This window comes from Pangasianodon hypophthalmus, chromosome 10, assembly GCF_027358585.1.
Source record: "Pangasianodon hypophthalmus isolate fPanHyp1 chromosome 10, fPanHyp1.pri, whole genome shotgun sequence".
NCBI classification, from domain to species: domain Eukaryota; kingdom Metazoa; phylum Chordata; class Actinopteri; order Siluriformes; family Pangasiidae; genus Pangasianodon; species Pangasianodon hypophthalmus.
In genome coordinates, this window is record NC_069719.1 from 7,938,267 (window position 1) to 7,954,262 (window position 15,996).

The window sequence follows — 15,996 nt, forward strand, 5'->3', positions numbered from 1 at the left end:
AGAAATATCAATAAGTTATTCAGCTGTTCTAAACAGATGATACACTATTTTTGAATATGACGATATGAAACCTACAGGACAAACAAAACCCGTGAATGTGTTGCACTGTGATGCATTTATATAGTTCTTTCATTCATCCTTAGTAACTGCCTGGTCAGGCTTGCGGTGGTTTAAATTAGGCTACTAGGTTGTTTATATTTTGGGAAACAGAACTGCACAAGTGGAATTGAAATGAAAAACAGTCCCATGCGTATCTCTCACTGAGGCTTCTTATGAACTGGAGTGATGTAGCTGAGGTTGAGGAACTGTCAGAGCCAGAATTCACACACGATGCTGACAGTGCTAGAATATCTACCTCTGGGTTTTTTTTTTTTTTTTTTTTTTTTTTGGTGGTGTTGTTTTTGTTTTTTAAACAGTGTTTCCCAGCGTCTAGTGGTGTGCTTCTAAAAAGAACTAAAAAGAAAAGACAGAAAATACCCCTTGTTGTTTAGACCACACCCACTTCAGGTTTAAATCCAGATATAGCTACTGATACTGATATTTCGAGCTTACTGCTTAAAATGAAGAACTGAGAACAACAAATCTAAATTACTGGTATTACTGTATAAATATTACCAGTATTACTAAATATGCACTAAATATAATATTACTAACTATGCACTGGTGTTCAGTTTAGACAACAAAAGCAGCAGAAGCTGCCTTTGATAAAACTGATGTTTTTTTTTAAATCATGTATCAACATGTATAGTGCCTTACTGGAAGGGTAAATGTGAGGAAGGTGTGTGTGTGTGTGTGTGTGTGTGTGTGTGTGTGTGTGTGTGTGTGTGCGTGTGTACATAAACTTATTGCTGTGGAGAAAGATTGCTTTGTCCTCCTCCAAATACGAGCATGTTTCCAGGCAGACAGGACTTTCGGAGTGAGTCACACTGTAAATATTGCATCACTCTACCTGTGTAGGTCTTTGTTTTATTGTTCTCAGCTGGAGATTCAGCACAGCTATCGCACTGTCGCCACCATTGTGGGTTACTGGTCACATTCGGACAGCTGTGGGAGTTAGAGGTCTTCTTTGACGGTCTGCAGAATACCCCTGCTGACACAGTGTGTTTTCCTATTATATCCTTTTTTCTCTTTTATTCTCCGTCTCCGTGCTTTCAATAGCCATCTTTGTATTCCTTGCCCACGCTGTTGCGGGAATCCCGCTCTTGCTGGTAACCGCTAACAGGCCGGGGTGATGATCATCACCACTGGCGCGAGTGTCCTGCCCTCACCTCGGCTTCCTGTACAGCCAGGGAGAATGGGCCAAGCCCTCTCCAACACAATGTAACTCTTTCTCCTCCCTGATATCGATCCGTAGAGAGAAGTGTGTCCAGACGGCCAGACACACAGAGGTCAACAGGCTCGGACGGTCCATTCCGCTGAGTTATTTCCAGCGCTGCTGCTGAGTGGTCATGTTTCTACAGCCTCAACACTGTGTACTCTCAATAAAGCAGCACTCTAATAGGTTTGACCTCTGACTTAGGCACACAGCAGAGGTATTCATAGAGCAGTGACTGATTCCTCTGGGCTGTGTGTGTGTATGTGTGTGTGTGGACTGATCACCAAGCTGTGAGAACCAGTGAAGGCGGTGAATTAGAGCTGTTAGAATAAGTTTGCTCAAATATGACTTGAATGCTAATAATATGGATGTCATAAAATCCACAGTCAATGTTTCAATTTTTGTCACATGATGTAAATCTATCAAAAAAATACACTTTTCCTGAACTTTTTAGCTAATGGCTCTTGTTTCTGGATGTAGGAAAAGAAATCCGTATAAATGGCTTCACATTTTTAATACAAGCCATATAATTAGTCAGAAGGTGTTGATTAATTTTCTATAACTGGCAGCTCTGACAATAGTCCTGGCTGTAATTCAAATCACAGGTTTGTATTAAAGTGCCCTTTCTGATACTTTCTTGTTTCTATAATAATGGCTAATTAACAGGAACTTGCAAAGGAGACATTTATTTAACATTTTATGTTAAGAGTCAATGCTTAGTATCAGTCAGTAATTTTTCTGCCATTGGAAAGTTTTCATGATAGAGGAATCGCACTTTCCATTTTCTTGGTAACATGACAAGCTGCGTTTTTTGGTTTGTTTGTTTTTGTTTTTTTTTTCTTATTTTCTTATTAATTTCAAAAGAGAAAAAAGAGAGCCTGGTGAAGGTACAACTGTTGTAATGTAAGTGAAAGAAGGAACTTGTTTCAGAGATGTTCCAAAACATTAAATGTGACTATAAATGGATAAAATGTACTCTAATGTTGTTCTTTAATTAAAAAGAAATGTAATACTTGGCAAATTGCTGTGGTAAAAGATGAATAAAACACTTCAGGATGTGCTGTTACAGGAAAATCATTAACTTCAGAGTGAAAATCTTAACACCATTTTGTCACTTATTATTTTTCTTACTCGTTCTCATTCTCTGTCTCGCCTCTTTTTGTTTTTTTCTGGACAAGATGCTTGTTTCAAGGAACCCTGCAAGGAACCATACTTTTATACATTCAATACACTACCAATTTAGACACACTAGATTGAATACATTTATTTCATTGTAAAGGATAAAGGATTGTGGTTCAAATTTTTTAAGGCAAATTTGAATAGTTAATGCACATGATGTTAATGCACAATATATACCATTATTTCTGAATCCAGATGTTTTTTTTGAGTTGCTTTTCTTAAAACGAGAACTTTTTTTTTTGATTTTCCCGATTTTCTCCCCAATTTGGTCCGAGTAACACAAAAAAATGCTATCTGCCCTCTTCCGCATACATGAGCTCACAGACGCCCACGATTGGCTAGTTTGCGTGCTATTCGTCATCCGAATCTGTATTTCATCTTATGTGTTTTGAAGAGGATTAGGCTATTTAAGTAATGTGGTGGCACTGTTCAGTGTTCATGTTTCAGATCTCATAATTATGGATTGCAAGCCTTATCAATGAAATCATGTCCGTTTTTATCAGAAGACACTGTCCAGAAAAGAACTCCTCTCACACGGAGACATGAACTTTCTCATGACCGCTCCTCCCACGTGGACTCTTGATGATTTCATTAGAATGGATAACAGCATTGCTTCTTTGGGGTCATACTGGAGTTAGGTATGAGAATCATGAATCATGATGATATTGCTCTAAAAGGCAGGGTGCAGTGAATAAGAGGTCAACACAGTTTCAGTAAAAGAAAAAAAAGAAAAAAACTCCAAACACCTGTATAGGAGGAAATTCCCAATGTCTGGCTGTAAAGAATCTGTACTTTACAGCCAGAGAAATTGCCTCATGCATTCTTCTCCATTATCATCAGGCACCATCTTTCCCCTGAATTATCACGTCTGTAATAATGAAGACTTTTGAACCCTGAAGCAACTGTTTTACAGCAGATTAGCTGTTAAGTGAAAAGATAGAGGACAGTAACTTCAACCTGCAAACAGCTTCTAAAGATAATGCCTTAGAGGCAAAAATTCAGGTGTGTATGCATATCTCTGGCTGCACTCTCGTCTTCCTGCATGTGAATGGATTGCTGTATTGTTCTAATAAGAGTTTTTTGCTCTCTATAGGAGACACTCTGTTTCTGACCATTATGCTCTGTATGCAGCTGAGCCTCCATCATTTCTCAACATTCCTTTGCAGGCATTTCAATTAAATCCATCAGTTTCAGCTGCATAGTCTGAATTGTGTGCTTAATAAGTTACGCAATGTGAGCCTGAATGGACGTCCAGTCTGCTCGAACCCAGCTTAATAAAGCTTGTATACAGACTGAGTCATGGAAATAGTGAAATTTAGAGCGGTATCGTTGTCGTTTCACAGTCTGAAACAATGTTAGGCGTCAAAATATGTTTTTTTAGCCTGGATTTGATTCATAGCACTTGCATGATGACCACTGCTCTTTGATGATCATTCAGAAGGCTGTGTACTTTAGGGTTTACACAGCTACAGCAATGACAGTGTCAAAGAGAACTTCAGTTCACAGGTGTACATAGAGAAAATAAATAAATCAGAACAATAAATGTGCAAAATAATAAATCTGTGTGTTAATTTGCACTCAGCTGAAATGGTTTATTCTGGAACTGAGAGCGCTCAGCATGGAAGCTCATGCCCATCAACAGAGCCGTCCTTATAGCTCAATAACTGGCCTTCTTTGGAAAGAGGATGGAGGATGTTATGTCTACACAGTCATCTGGGAGGTTTTTCCAGCCTGATTAAAAAAAAAAAAAAACCCTGGGAGTTGAACCACCATTTTTGACCGTGGCTTCACTAGCATCTGAAAATTGAGCTGCTAATAGGCTCTAAACTGTTTGAGTGGGATTGGATAGTGACATTTAGGCTTCTTTCTTTACCATCGGCCTCTCTGTGTTTGTTTTTTCCACCACCCATCTAGTTGACATCACCACAGTGAAGACTAGTCTGTGTGTTAGTTGACTAGGTGACTAGTCTAAGCAAATGTGCTTATCTATTATTATTATTAGCTGTTTCTTTTTTTTTTTTTTTTTTTGCCTTTTATCTTTTTCTTGTTTCTTTCTTTGTAAGTTAGATTCGGTGTCACTGCAGTTTATTTTAAGGTCTTGTGAGCCTTCACGCATCAGGGAGCAATTACCCCTCAGAAATTTGGAGCACTGCTTTATAGAATCAGGCCAGTGAAGAGGACGGTGGATCGCTGGGTGAAATGAGGTGGTTCGGGTTTTGCCCCCTGCAATGAATTTACATACCTGTTTCCTCGTCAGGAAAGCTCATGCAAATCAGGGATCACTTATGCAAATGAGGTCAGCCTGTAGGAGGAGAGGTCTGCAAAATGAGGAAAGCAGACTGTTCTGGCAAGAACGGCCTCTCCGCTCACACATTCTCTGAAAGCTCCGTTTCTGGCAAACACCCACTCAGTTCTCCTCACTGACACATACGTCCCCAACCCTAATGCCAGAACGTGGAATAACAATCCTGGGTTTATTGTTATTTTTTTTTTAGGTCTTGTTCTTAATTGATGGTGCACTATTGCATTCCAAACCGTTGTGGAGAAATTGGCATCAAAACAAGGTTGTGCTTATCTCCCTGTGAGCGAATAGTCCCCTTCCTCTTTTGCCAGTAATCTCCGTAGCCTATTTTGCTTATCCTTTGGGCCACATTGTTAAAATTCTTTGGCAGAAGTATGGCTAAATTCCACACTGGTTGTGAATAGAGCGAGACATGAAGAGTCGGGGGGTGAAAGAAACTTTAGGATGTCCTGTGGCACAGCCATTTTCTCTTAAGGAGGACGATGGGAGAGTGTAATTATCGGTCACTAGATCAGGAAGTGAGCTTGATGTGACTTGTTTTAGACTTACTCCAAATGTAGTCCATCACCCAGGAGGTGTTTTTTCCTGGAGTGAAAATCTTTTCTGTAAATAACTGCCTCAAACCACAACCAGTCTTCAAGTAATATCACACACAATTGCTGATGTGCTTTTGAATTGTAGTATGTCTTACTGTAATCGAACAAAATCCAAGAATAAAATTAATCACTTTTTTCCTCATGTATAATAGGATCATTTCCCCAGTTAAATTCTGGTTCCCAAAGTGTGAAATTGTCCCGAAAAGCTGAAAGTTATGTAGATAATAATTTAACTCTACCTAAACTTGTAAGTAAGGACTCCCTCATTTTGAGAAACTAGGCTCAAAAGGGAGTTTTTGAGTCATTGTTTAGTCTAAAATAAGTCATATGTAATTTATTTGGAATTCAGTATGTTGCTTTCCTAAGCATCTCTGATGTTCAGCTGCTCTCTTTCTCTTATGTATTCCTTCAAACTCATGACCTTGTTTACTGTTTGCTATAGTGGTTTTCCATCTAGTACTGCAGTGTTGGTCATCAGTATTAATATCATAATGTCTACTTGCTTTCCTTTCTTTATTATTATTATTTTTTTTGGATTAGCTGTACCATGATAGAAATTTTGCTAAAATTAAGACTGCATCGAAGTGTCCTGAAAGCTAACTTGGCGTGTTGGTGTGTAGCACCTGGTGGCCTGGGACGCGGGCGACCCCGAGTGCCTGCTGCAGCTAGTGAAGGAGCTCCTGCAGCAGTACCACCAGTACCAGTGCCAGAGACTGAGAGACAGCTCACGCCTGCTCTTTGAGTACGACAGCCTGCTCGAGGACCCCAACTATGGCCGCAGCATGGAGATCTACGCCGGACGCAAGAACAGCTGGGTAATGGATTTAACATTAAAAGGGGAGGGGGGGTATGATGGGGGCAGTGGCTCAACAGTTTATATACGAGTGACCTGAATGTATTGTGAGTTCAAATACCAGTGCTGATGGAGTAATAATAATACATAGTGACAGAGCATTGATTAAAAAAATTCACTCTTATGTTATTAATCACTGCATAAGTAAAATGTAGATTTAATGCAGACATGCAGATTTCATCAAAAAATACAGATTGTTAATTAAATTTTTTTTTTTACTAATACAGCCTTTTTTGCGTAAATGCCAACATTTTTTCATAGAAACTCTGCATTTTAACATGAGAGAACACTGCTATGAGTTCGCTTTCAAAAATATACAAAAACAGCAGTCTATTTTCCACCCACTGAAAATAAAAGATGAGCCAATTGACATACGACTCTGGAATGATTGACATTTTCACAGGTGTTTTGAACACTCCGATATTAATGCTGCATCTGACTTATCGGAAGTAGCAAGTCGGAGCTTACTGTTATTGCTGTGAGCAGCCATGTTGATTTGACATCACTTGCTGAACTCTGAGTTAAGGAGACCATCGTGAATAGGTGTTCTCAGTTGAGAGGGCGTTTTCTTTGTTTTTTCCTAGTCACAGGTCACAAATGATGTGTTACCTTTATTGACCTTTAGTCAAATGCAGCATAACTGACACTCCTGGAAGCCCTGCCCTCTTCCCACAGTAATCTCGAGTCATCTTCATTCTCCTGCTTAAAAATGCAGCACCCTTGTTTTCTCTCAAGGTAAATGAGTTAGTTAGCGTGAAAAAGTGGTGTTTTCAGTGGAAATGTTTCATTGAAATGGTCAAAAATGGCACTTTTTCTGATGAAACAAAAAAAAAAAAAGAAAAAAGATAAGTATGCTTATGACAAAGTGTTAAATCGAACAGTTTATGAATACGAATAATGCTTTCAATAATTAGAAAGTGATTAAATCACTGTTTACATGCGCACTTGTTTCTAATTTTTTATGTTCCTTCTTAATATTACTAAAGCTACAGTTGTTGCAACATCGTCTGTTCATCATCTTGTGTTTTGCTTTGTGTGTTGAAATCCATCCATTTTCCATACCGCTTATCCTACACAGGGTAACCTGGAGCCCAGGGAACTCAGGGCACAAGGCGGGGGACACAGCAGGTTCCAACCCGTTACAGGGCACAATCGCACACATACACACTCATACACACTCATACACTAGGGACAATTTGGAAATGCCAATCAGCCTACAATGCATGTCTTTGGACTGGGCGAGGAAACCGGAGTATCCGGAGGAAACCCTCGGAGCACGGGGAGAACATGCAAACTCTGTTCACACAGGCCGGAGACGGGATTCTAACCCTCAACCCCAGAAGTGCGAGGCAAATGTGCTAACCACTGAGCCACCGTGCCTCCCTGTATGTTGAAATGAGTTTGAATTATACAAGAAAAAAAATCAGATATCGGATGTACAAGACCATATCAGATTTGTATCAGTGTATTCTGTAGATGGGTGATGCAGCAGAATTCAGACTGTGTTGATCGTGCACAGAGTACCTGGAGCACTGAGACGTGGGAATAGTACTGTGTGGGTGTGTATGTATTTGTGTGCATTGCTTCACTGCCTCTAAAGGGATGTGGCAAATAAACCTGTGGTTTGTGGGATAACTGACAACTATTACAAAACATTGCAGAAGAGCATATTATGGTGATGCAACTCAGAATACATGCAACATGAGGGTCAGCATCAAATGATCATTTGGTTGTGTACGTAAATTGAGAAAATGACAAATGAATGTGGTTGCAAAGGTGTTTGCAATGGATTTGCAAGATTCAAATCAGCAGAAACTAAGGTGGCTGATGGGGTGTGCAGTCGTAGAGCAATAATACTGCAAACCTATTTGTTTCTGTGAGTAATAAGGGTTAGAGGACATGTTCAAGGCTCACAGTAATGTCAGAAAAGTATATTTTGACGTAATATATATTACGGTATCAGATATTGTATCCTCATATCTCCCAGCCCTGTCCCATGATTGGTTCTGTAATGCTACATTGGCTGGTGAAAGCCGTCATCACTGCACTGATATGTTTATCAAAATCAGACTAAATACCCACCTCAGCATTGTTTTATTTCTCCACTTCTCTCTTATGACCTTCAGCACATTGTTTTTCTTGCCTGCACTGATAAGCACTGTGTGTTTTGTGTGTGCATGTTCGTGTGTGTGTTGATTTACTTTATACCTGTGTTTTCCAGACAGGCGAGTTCTCTGCTCGCTTTCTGCTCAAACTCCCGGTGGACTTCAGCAACATACCCATCTATCTCCTCAAGGTAAGCATAAAGGCATGCAAACACACACACACACACACACACACACACAAAGATATGCGTGAGCTCATATGCATGCAGAGATAGAGGTATATGAAGTAGGGGTATAAAGTTTCACAGATTTGAAAGGCAGCACCATGTCAAAGCAGGATGTTTTGGAAAAAAGTTGGGAGGCAGTGGGTACGGAATCGACCTTTCCATTTTCACTTTCACTTGTGAAAGTGCAAGAGCTCATGTACCACTCTTTGCATTACTAGTGTGCTATTATTTAGTTGTGGTCTTTTTCTCGTTAGTCCCAGCAAAAGAAGTGTGACCTCTGGCTTTAACAGTCACAATACAGGAGGCGTAGCCTCAGAGCTTGGAATGAAGAAGACGTGGCTTCGGGGCCTGTTAGTCCCAGTGAAGAAGGTGTGGCCTCTGTGCCAGTCAGTCCCAGTGAAAGAGGTGTGGTTTTTGTGCGGGTCAGTGCCAGTGAAGAAGGTGTGGCCTCTGTGCCAGTCAGTTCCAGTGAAAGAGGTGTGGTTTTTGTATGAGTCAGTGCCAGTGAACAAGTTGTGGCCTCTGTGCGCGTGAGTGTCAGTGAAGGAGGTGTGGCCTCTGTACGTGTCAGTGATGAAGGTATGTCCTTTGTGCTTGTCAGTCCTAGAGAAGAAGGTGTGGCCTCTGTGCGTGTCAGTGTCAGTGAAGGAGGTGTGGCCTCTGTGCGTGTCAGTACCAGTGAAAGAAGTGTGTCCTCTGTGCCTGTCAGTGGCTATGAAAGAGGTGTATCGTTTGTGCTTGTCAGTACCAGTGAAGGAGGTGTGGCCTCTGTGCTTGTCAGTGTCAGTGTCAGTGAAGGAGGTGTGTCCTCTATGCGTGTCAGTGATGGAGGTGTATCTTTTGTGCTTGTCAGTACCAGTGAAGGAGGTGTGGCCTCTGTGCATGTCAGTACAAGTGAAAGAAGTGTGTCCTCTTTGCCTGTCAGTGGTTAGGAAAGAGGTGTATTGTTTGTGCTTGTCAGTACCAGTTAAGGAGGTGTGGCCTCTGCGTCAGTGTCAGTGTCAGTGAAGGAGGCGTGGCTTCTGGTTTTGTCAACCCCAGTGGAATCGACATGCTTCTATGCCCATCATGCCCAGGGAGGTGTGACTTCTTTTTTCCTTTTACCTCCCACTCCCACGTTTCTCTTAAAATCAATTTGTTCGACCTGTTCTCAATTCTGAACCGTACCTCATCATATCACAAGTAAACCTGCTCTGAAATTTACATGAACTTGTGTACTTGCTTATTATGAATCAAGATGTGCAGAAGGAGAGATATACACCCCTAATATGAAGCGTATAATAAACACAATGATAAAGGAAGAAGTGTGTGTGTGTGTGTGTGTGTGTGTGCGCGCATGTGTGTGTGTGTGTACAGTGGTTGCTGTGGCTGTGAGTTGACTAATCAGCAGCACGTCAGTCCCTATCAGCTCTGAGCTGCTCCGTAACTACAGGCATTCTCTCTCTCTCTCTCTCTCCTTTACACTCACCCTGTGGCTATTTCTCTTCCCCTGCCTTTGCTTTCTCTCCTTCTGTGTGTGTGTGTGTGTGTGTGTGTGTGTGTGTGTGTGTGTGTGTGTGTGTGTTTGTGAGAGAGAGAGAGAGACAGCGCTCATATGGCCTCAGGAGGCCTTTGCTCTGTGGCCTTGGCTTTGTGTCCTCCCCAAGAGAGCTGAAATGATGATAAACATACGGAAAGCAGCATCCGTCATTACTGTCACTATGTTCATGTTGTATCTCTCAGCACAGACACTGATTGAATTGAGCTCAGTCCAGCTGTGTGACTGTGTCAGAGGGAGTTTTGGACAGTTCTGGCCACAAACACACAAACCCTAAAGCTCTATCTTTGCAGTATCTGCCTGTAGGAATGTGAAATAGAGGTTACCTAAAGCCAAAGGGTTGGACCAAAACAGCCAAAGAAGAAAGGTCATTCTGTAAAATCCTTGTGTGAAATCAAAATATCTCAAAAACCTTTTGACTATTATTTTGTCTTAATTAGCACAATGCTTTTTTTGTGTAATAAATTATCACCATTATGGAAAATGGAAACATAATCATTTTAAGTGTATCAGGTAGTGTTAGTGCCACACATCTCCAGTGTCAGGGACATTTTATTTATTTTACTTATTAATTACTGCTAAGCTGATATATTTTGTTATTATTTATAATAGTGATATCTCTATTATAACTCTATTATACAGGAGTTGCTGTATGTATGTATGTATTTATTTATTTAAATAAATATGTACTCTTCATCCTGTTTGGTAACTTTAGATCATCTTGCATGACATCCTTCAATTAAAAATGAGTTTAAAAATCGGATCGAAAATGGTATCAGTATCAGCCGATTCTCACGGTTTCATCATGGTAATTAGAAGAGAAAAAGTGTTATCTCTAGTAGATGTTGTCAGAGGAACTGTGTGCCAGATGTTTTATCCACAGCACTAGTGCTCTCAAGCAGCTTTGTAGTCTTCTCCTCTTTTGACTCACTCATATGAGACCTTCCGTCATCCCCGTCACACACTGATGTCTGCGCAGCTCATCATGCTAATTGAGCTGTGTGGCATGCAGAAACCACACATAAGCCCTAACAGATTAAGATATGCTTTACTATGCTTTACCGTGCTTTACTATTTTCCCACCTCCATTTCAGAGGATGCAGCTTTTAAAGAGACTGAGGCATCTTATTTCACTTGCTGATTTATCTTTTCTGGCCTGCTATTGGTCTTCGTCATGGTTTTTTTGTCGTTTAGATATATGTGTTTATAATTATAAATACCTCGAGTTCTTTATTTTCTTCAGCCAGTTTACTTTGTTGAATGTATATATTCTCCAGTGGCTTGTGTCAGAGCCGGTTTACGAGGTGCATGACGCAAGCGCATACAAGTAGCATGTTTATTTATCCATAATTGTCGTCAGTACACTAGGCAGAGGTGTATATTATGAACCTGGAGCAAAGACAAGACTTTAAAAACACAGCTTAGTAATGCAGGCAAACAAGCACGGTTTTGCAACCACACAGAAACACAGAGTTTATAAAAACACACAAAGTGAAAAAGCTGAGCAGGTGGAAACAATCAGGGAAACAACCAATCAACAAACAGCGTGAGTAAACAAGAACAGGAAGCTGTGACTATGTAAGGCAAGCTGAGGGCAAACAGGGCCAGATGGGGATACAGAGCAGTGAGGGGTCTTTCATGAGTGTGACATGAGTCTTAGCAGTGTGTGACATGTTTTATTGGGTCCTGTTGTGGCTCGTGCATTTATATCAGCCGTTCAACAGATGTTAATCTTCATAAAATCCTCATTCACAACACCATGCATTTTGTTCTGTTGAAATGCTATTTACTTTTTTGAGTGACCAACAATTTAAAACATTTAGTTAGTTCACAGATGTAAGCTGATTTACCATTGATTTGCTCGCCTTTCTAGATATTGTACAGTGTGTCCATTGCCCCAAGTAGCTTCCATAGACTTATTATTGCCCCTTCTTCTTCTTCTTCTTTTGAGAACCACAGCGGTTCATCCGTCCTCATTATGGAAATCCAGCTTATGATCCGCATTTTTGATTTGCCACAGGTTTTACATCGCATGCCCTTCCTGAAGCAACCCTCCCAGTGTATCCAGGATTGGGATCGCCACTGAGCGTGCCACTGAGCGTGCCACTGAGCGTGCCACTGAGCGTGCCACTGAGCGTGGCTTGAGAGTTATTATTTCCCTTAATGGTCAAAAATGGGAACTGCAACAAGCGCTAATAGAGATCCATAGGGGCAGGGTTTGTGCTGCCCCATGCTCGCTCTGTGAACATTTTCAGTGGAGGAGGAGGAGCAGACAGGACAGTTCATGGCAGAGTTGCCAAATTGGGCTTGTTTAATAATATTCTGCATTTGGCACAATTGTTTTATAGCAAAGAATCTGAATTAAGTCAAATTCCCACAAAATGGCAAAGTAAGTTCAGACATAGTTTCTATGATGTAGAGAACAAATTCTCTTGTACAAAACATTGCAAAGATTGGGAGAGGGAACGGGGGATTATGGAGTGGATAATGTCTGCACATCACAAGTACATGTAAAATACTTGTTTCCCGACAGAAAGGCTGAGAAAAAAGAATAAAACATGTCTGTTCTTCCCAATGCCCAAATGTTTTGGGCTAGTTTTAGGTCTGTTTTGGTTTTTGAGAGGTAGTTGGGCTGGAAATTTTGCTGAACCTGTTTACCCTGGATAATGATATTAGCTTGAACACAGTTGAAGGTATTTTTAGATCTTCCTTTTTTTTCTTAGCTGCTAGACTGTATGCTGGATGACTGTATGTTGTCGACTCTTAACTTTCCTATTACATGGTTACTCTAAAAAAAATTCAGTAGTTAGTAGCCTATATTATAAGTCAAGTGTGATAGCCCTTCGATTTAATTTAATTTGACGTTATGTATTATTAATGAAGTCCTTCCCCATTAAAATCGATGGTCATTAGCCGCTGCTGCTTTAATCTACCTTGAAATAGATGATGAAAGTGAGTAGGGTAAGGCTCAAACAAATCACCATAAAGGGCCCTTCTAGTTTCACCCCTATACTAAGGGCAGAAAATAAACACTTGCTAACTATTGACTAATGTTATAATATGTGGATGGTCAGTTCAACCTTGTATTCCTTTTGACTTGGCCCAGGTTTGTGTGTTTGTGTTTGTCTTTTGGCCCATGCCGTAGCCAGGCAAGGTCATGACCAGGCTTGGAGGAATGGTGTCATGCACTGCGATCGTTGCCTGCAGTGTGCCGTCTCACTGGTTTTAGCTCACTGGCCTGGACATGTTTACCTTCTCGAATCGGCTCATGACCTCCAGGGAAAAAGAGGCCTGTCACAAGAGCGCAGCTACTGCTAGTCAAGATCCACAGAGAGTGAAAAGGACAGTGGTACGGAGATACTCTGATATCAGGCGTAAGCAGTTTCCTTTTCTGTGAGAATGAAGAAACTTTTCTACATTCCTGCAACTCATAACATGCCTATTAGACCATTTACCTTCCAGGCATTTTTCTTTATCTGGTTTTCCAGGAAATGAACCTCTGATTAGACATGCTAAAATCTAAAATGCCTCCAGATCTTGTATGTAAATACACCTGTATTCACATTTACATCTATTCGTGTCACAGTTCATAAACCTTAAGGGTTGGAATTTTCCACTTAGCAACAAACTTTTAGCCTCTACATGTTGAAAGTGTAATTTAAATGAAAATCATGTTCCCTACTATTCCCCAAATGCTGTCAGAACTCCCCCAAGAGCATATTTCACACATCGTGATCACAGACAGACGTATCTATCAGGTCTTCCACGCCGCAGTCTGCTTTGAAATCTGTTCCATGCTCTAGTGGTTTAGTGTAATTCAGAGCTCCTGCTTGGATCTAAATGTCATCTTGCGGTCTGTGCCACAAAAGTCACGGTGCTCATGACCCACTTTAATCGCTCTCACTCCAGTGGAGAATCATGGGCTGTTAGCGCAGGCCTGCGTCTCTCGCAAAGGGCAGCAGCGGCAGCGATCGCAGTGTCTGCCCGTGATCGCTTCAGACAGGTTAAACACGCCGTACTTCAAGTGCAGTTCAGTACCAAGAACTGGCGGATGAATATTTGTGTGACTTGTACACTTGCCTTACTTAAAATTTCAAACCTTGGATAATATGTATAAATATCTATATGGATTGAAGAATTGTTTGATATTTTGTATTTTCTTAGCCAAGAAGCTAATAAAAATGTGCATTGAGTAAGCAATAAAACATGACGGGGCATGCTATTGTAGGAAAATAATCAACAGTGGGGTTTTGTGATGCAATCCAGTGAGAAGCAGAGCTACTGTAACCATCCGAATGTTGATTATTTTTCTATAACAGCATGCCATGAAGTGTTTTATTCATCATATATCACAACAATTACAATTTTTATGATTAGTTAAAGAATGCATATTGTACATTTTATCCATTTGTAGTTACATTTAATGTTATGAAACAAGTTAGTTCCTGCTATGATTTTTAATGCGGCTATAAAGTTGTTCCCTCACCAGCCTCTCTTTTTTTCTCTCTCTCTCTCTTGAAGATAATAAGAGAAAAAAATGAAGGTTCATGTTACTGAAAAAGTGCAAAGCCTCTGTCTTGAAGACTGTATATCAGAAAATGTAAAGTTGCAGCTTTACCCCTGACTGTTACAAAGCACTGACACTGGAGACTCCTTCCAATAAATGTCTCCTCTCAGAAAAATTAACTATATCAAAAATCACACTTCTTTTATCCGTTTATGTGAAGCACCCACCATACAAGTCCCTTTATAATTTGTACTATACAAACAATAATGGATTAGAACGAAAGCATTATTATAAACATGTGATCTGTCTTGTAGTCTAACACTAACGCCAGTTTAGTAAACCAGCCTGAATTTGTCACGAGTAGATACAAGTGGCATTTCAGTATCTCAGGCTCCAATAGCAATGTCATATTATCAGTCATAAAATAATAATAAAAATATTCCAAAATAAACATTACTGCATTACATTAGCTAAGTTAGCTAGCAGGCCAGCATAGTACGGATGTTTCTGGCCTTCTGTTTTATCCTTTTATGTTGATCACGATTGTCGAGGAGCCATGGAAATGATTTTGTAAGGTCGTTAACTGAACTGAAATGTCACATTCCCTGAATCCGTTTATTATGGAGGTTTTAAATGGAAAGCGTGGTCTCTCCTTTGTCCTTATTTATTCATCATTGTTTTTATTGTTGTACTCTCTCCTAAGTAGTCTTAAGTGAATAAATTTGTGTGTGTGTGTGTGTATGTGTGTATATGTGTGTGTGTGTGTGTGTGTGTGGTTATCCCGAACCCATAACATAATGTCCAGCCTTGGGGAAGCCACATAGCTCTCATCCTCCCCTTTCTCCTTTAACACAAATAAGGGACTAGGGCACTGCTGTCTAATTAGGATTGATCTCATTATTTCTTTCCAGTTATTTTCCCCTTTTGTTTTTAACTCATTTAAACTCTGCAGATGAGAATCAGATGAAATGGTCCTTCAGGGCTCTGCCTTAGCCTCTCAACTTTACACTCATTTATCCCAAAGCCTCTTTTGGCTATTTCTGTCCTATCGCTTATTTCTGCCTATTTTCTTCTCATTCTGGTTCACTGAAGGTGTTTTTACTGGACATTTGGACAGTTAAGTGCTACAAACACTAGAGTGATAACCAAAAGACTACAAAAAAAAATGAGATACCCAGTCTTTAAGCCTTTTTAGGGCATCAGTTACTATCTGGGATGTCTGTGCCAAGTGAAAGTTTTAATTTCAATTACAATATAACATACCAAATAAGGCAGGAAAAATCTTTATCAACAAAGCATAGCAACATGAGTAACAGAAGATAAAATTTCTTTAAGCCCCGAGGGTCGGAGTTCATAATCAGTGTCATTGGCGACC

General features: G+C 40.3%; 1 protein-coding gene across 3 annotated transcripts in view; it reads left to right on the forward strand.

Annotated features, from left to right (window-relative positions):
* babam2 (BRISC and BRCA1 A complex member 2) overlaps positions 1–15,996 on the forward strand; it is a 76,969-nt gene that overhangs the window by 22,204 nt on the left and 38,769 nt on the right. For 2 of the 3 annotated variants that reach the window (XM_026944115.3, XM_026944116.3), the window contains exons 5-6: positions 6,013–6,207; positions 8,467–8,541. In XM_026944115.3, the coding sequence (XP_026799916.1) occupies positions 6,013–6,207; positions 8,467–8,541 (270 nt within the window). The remainder of the gene's footprint in view (positions 1–6,012; positions 6,208–8,466; positions 8,542–15,996) is intronic. The other variant, XM_053237342.1, reaches the window with a different exon arrangement.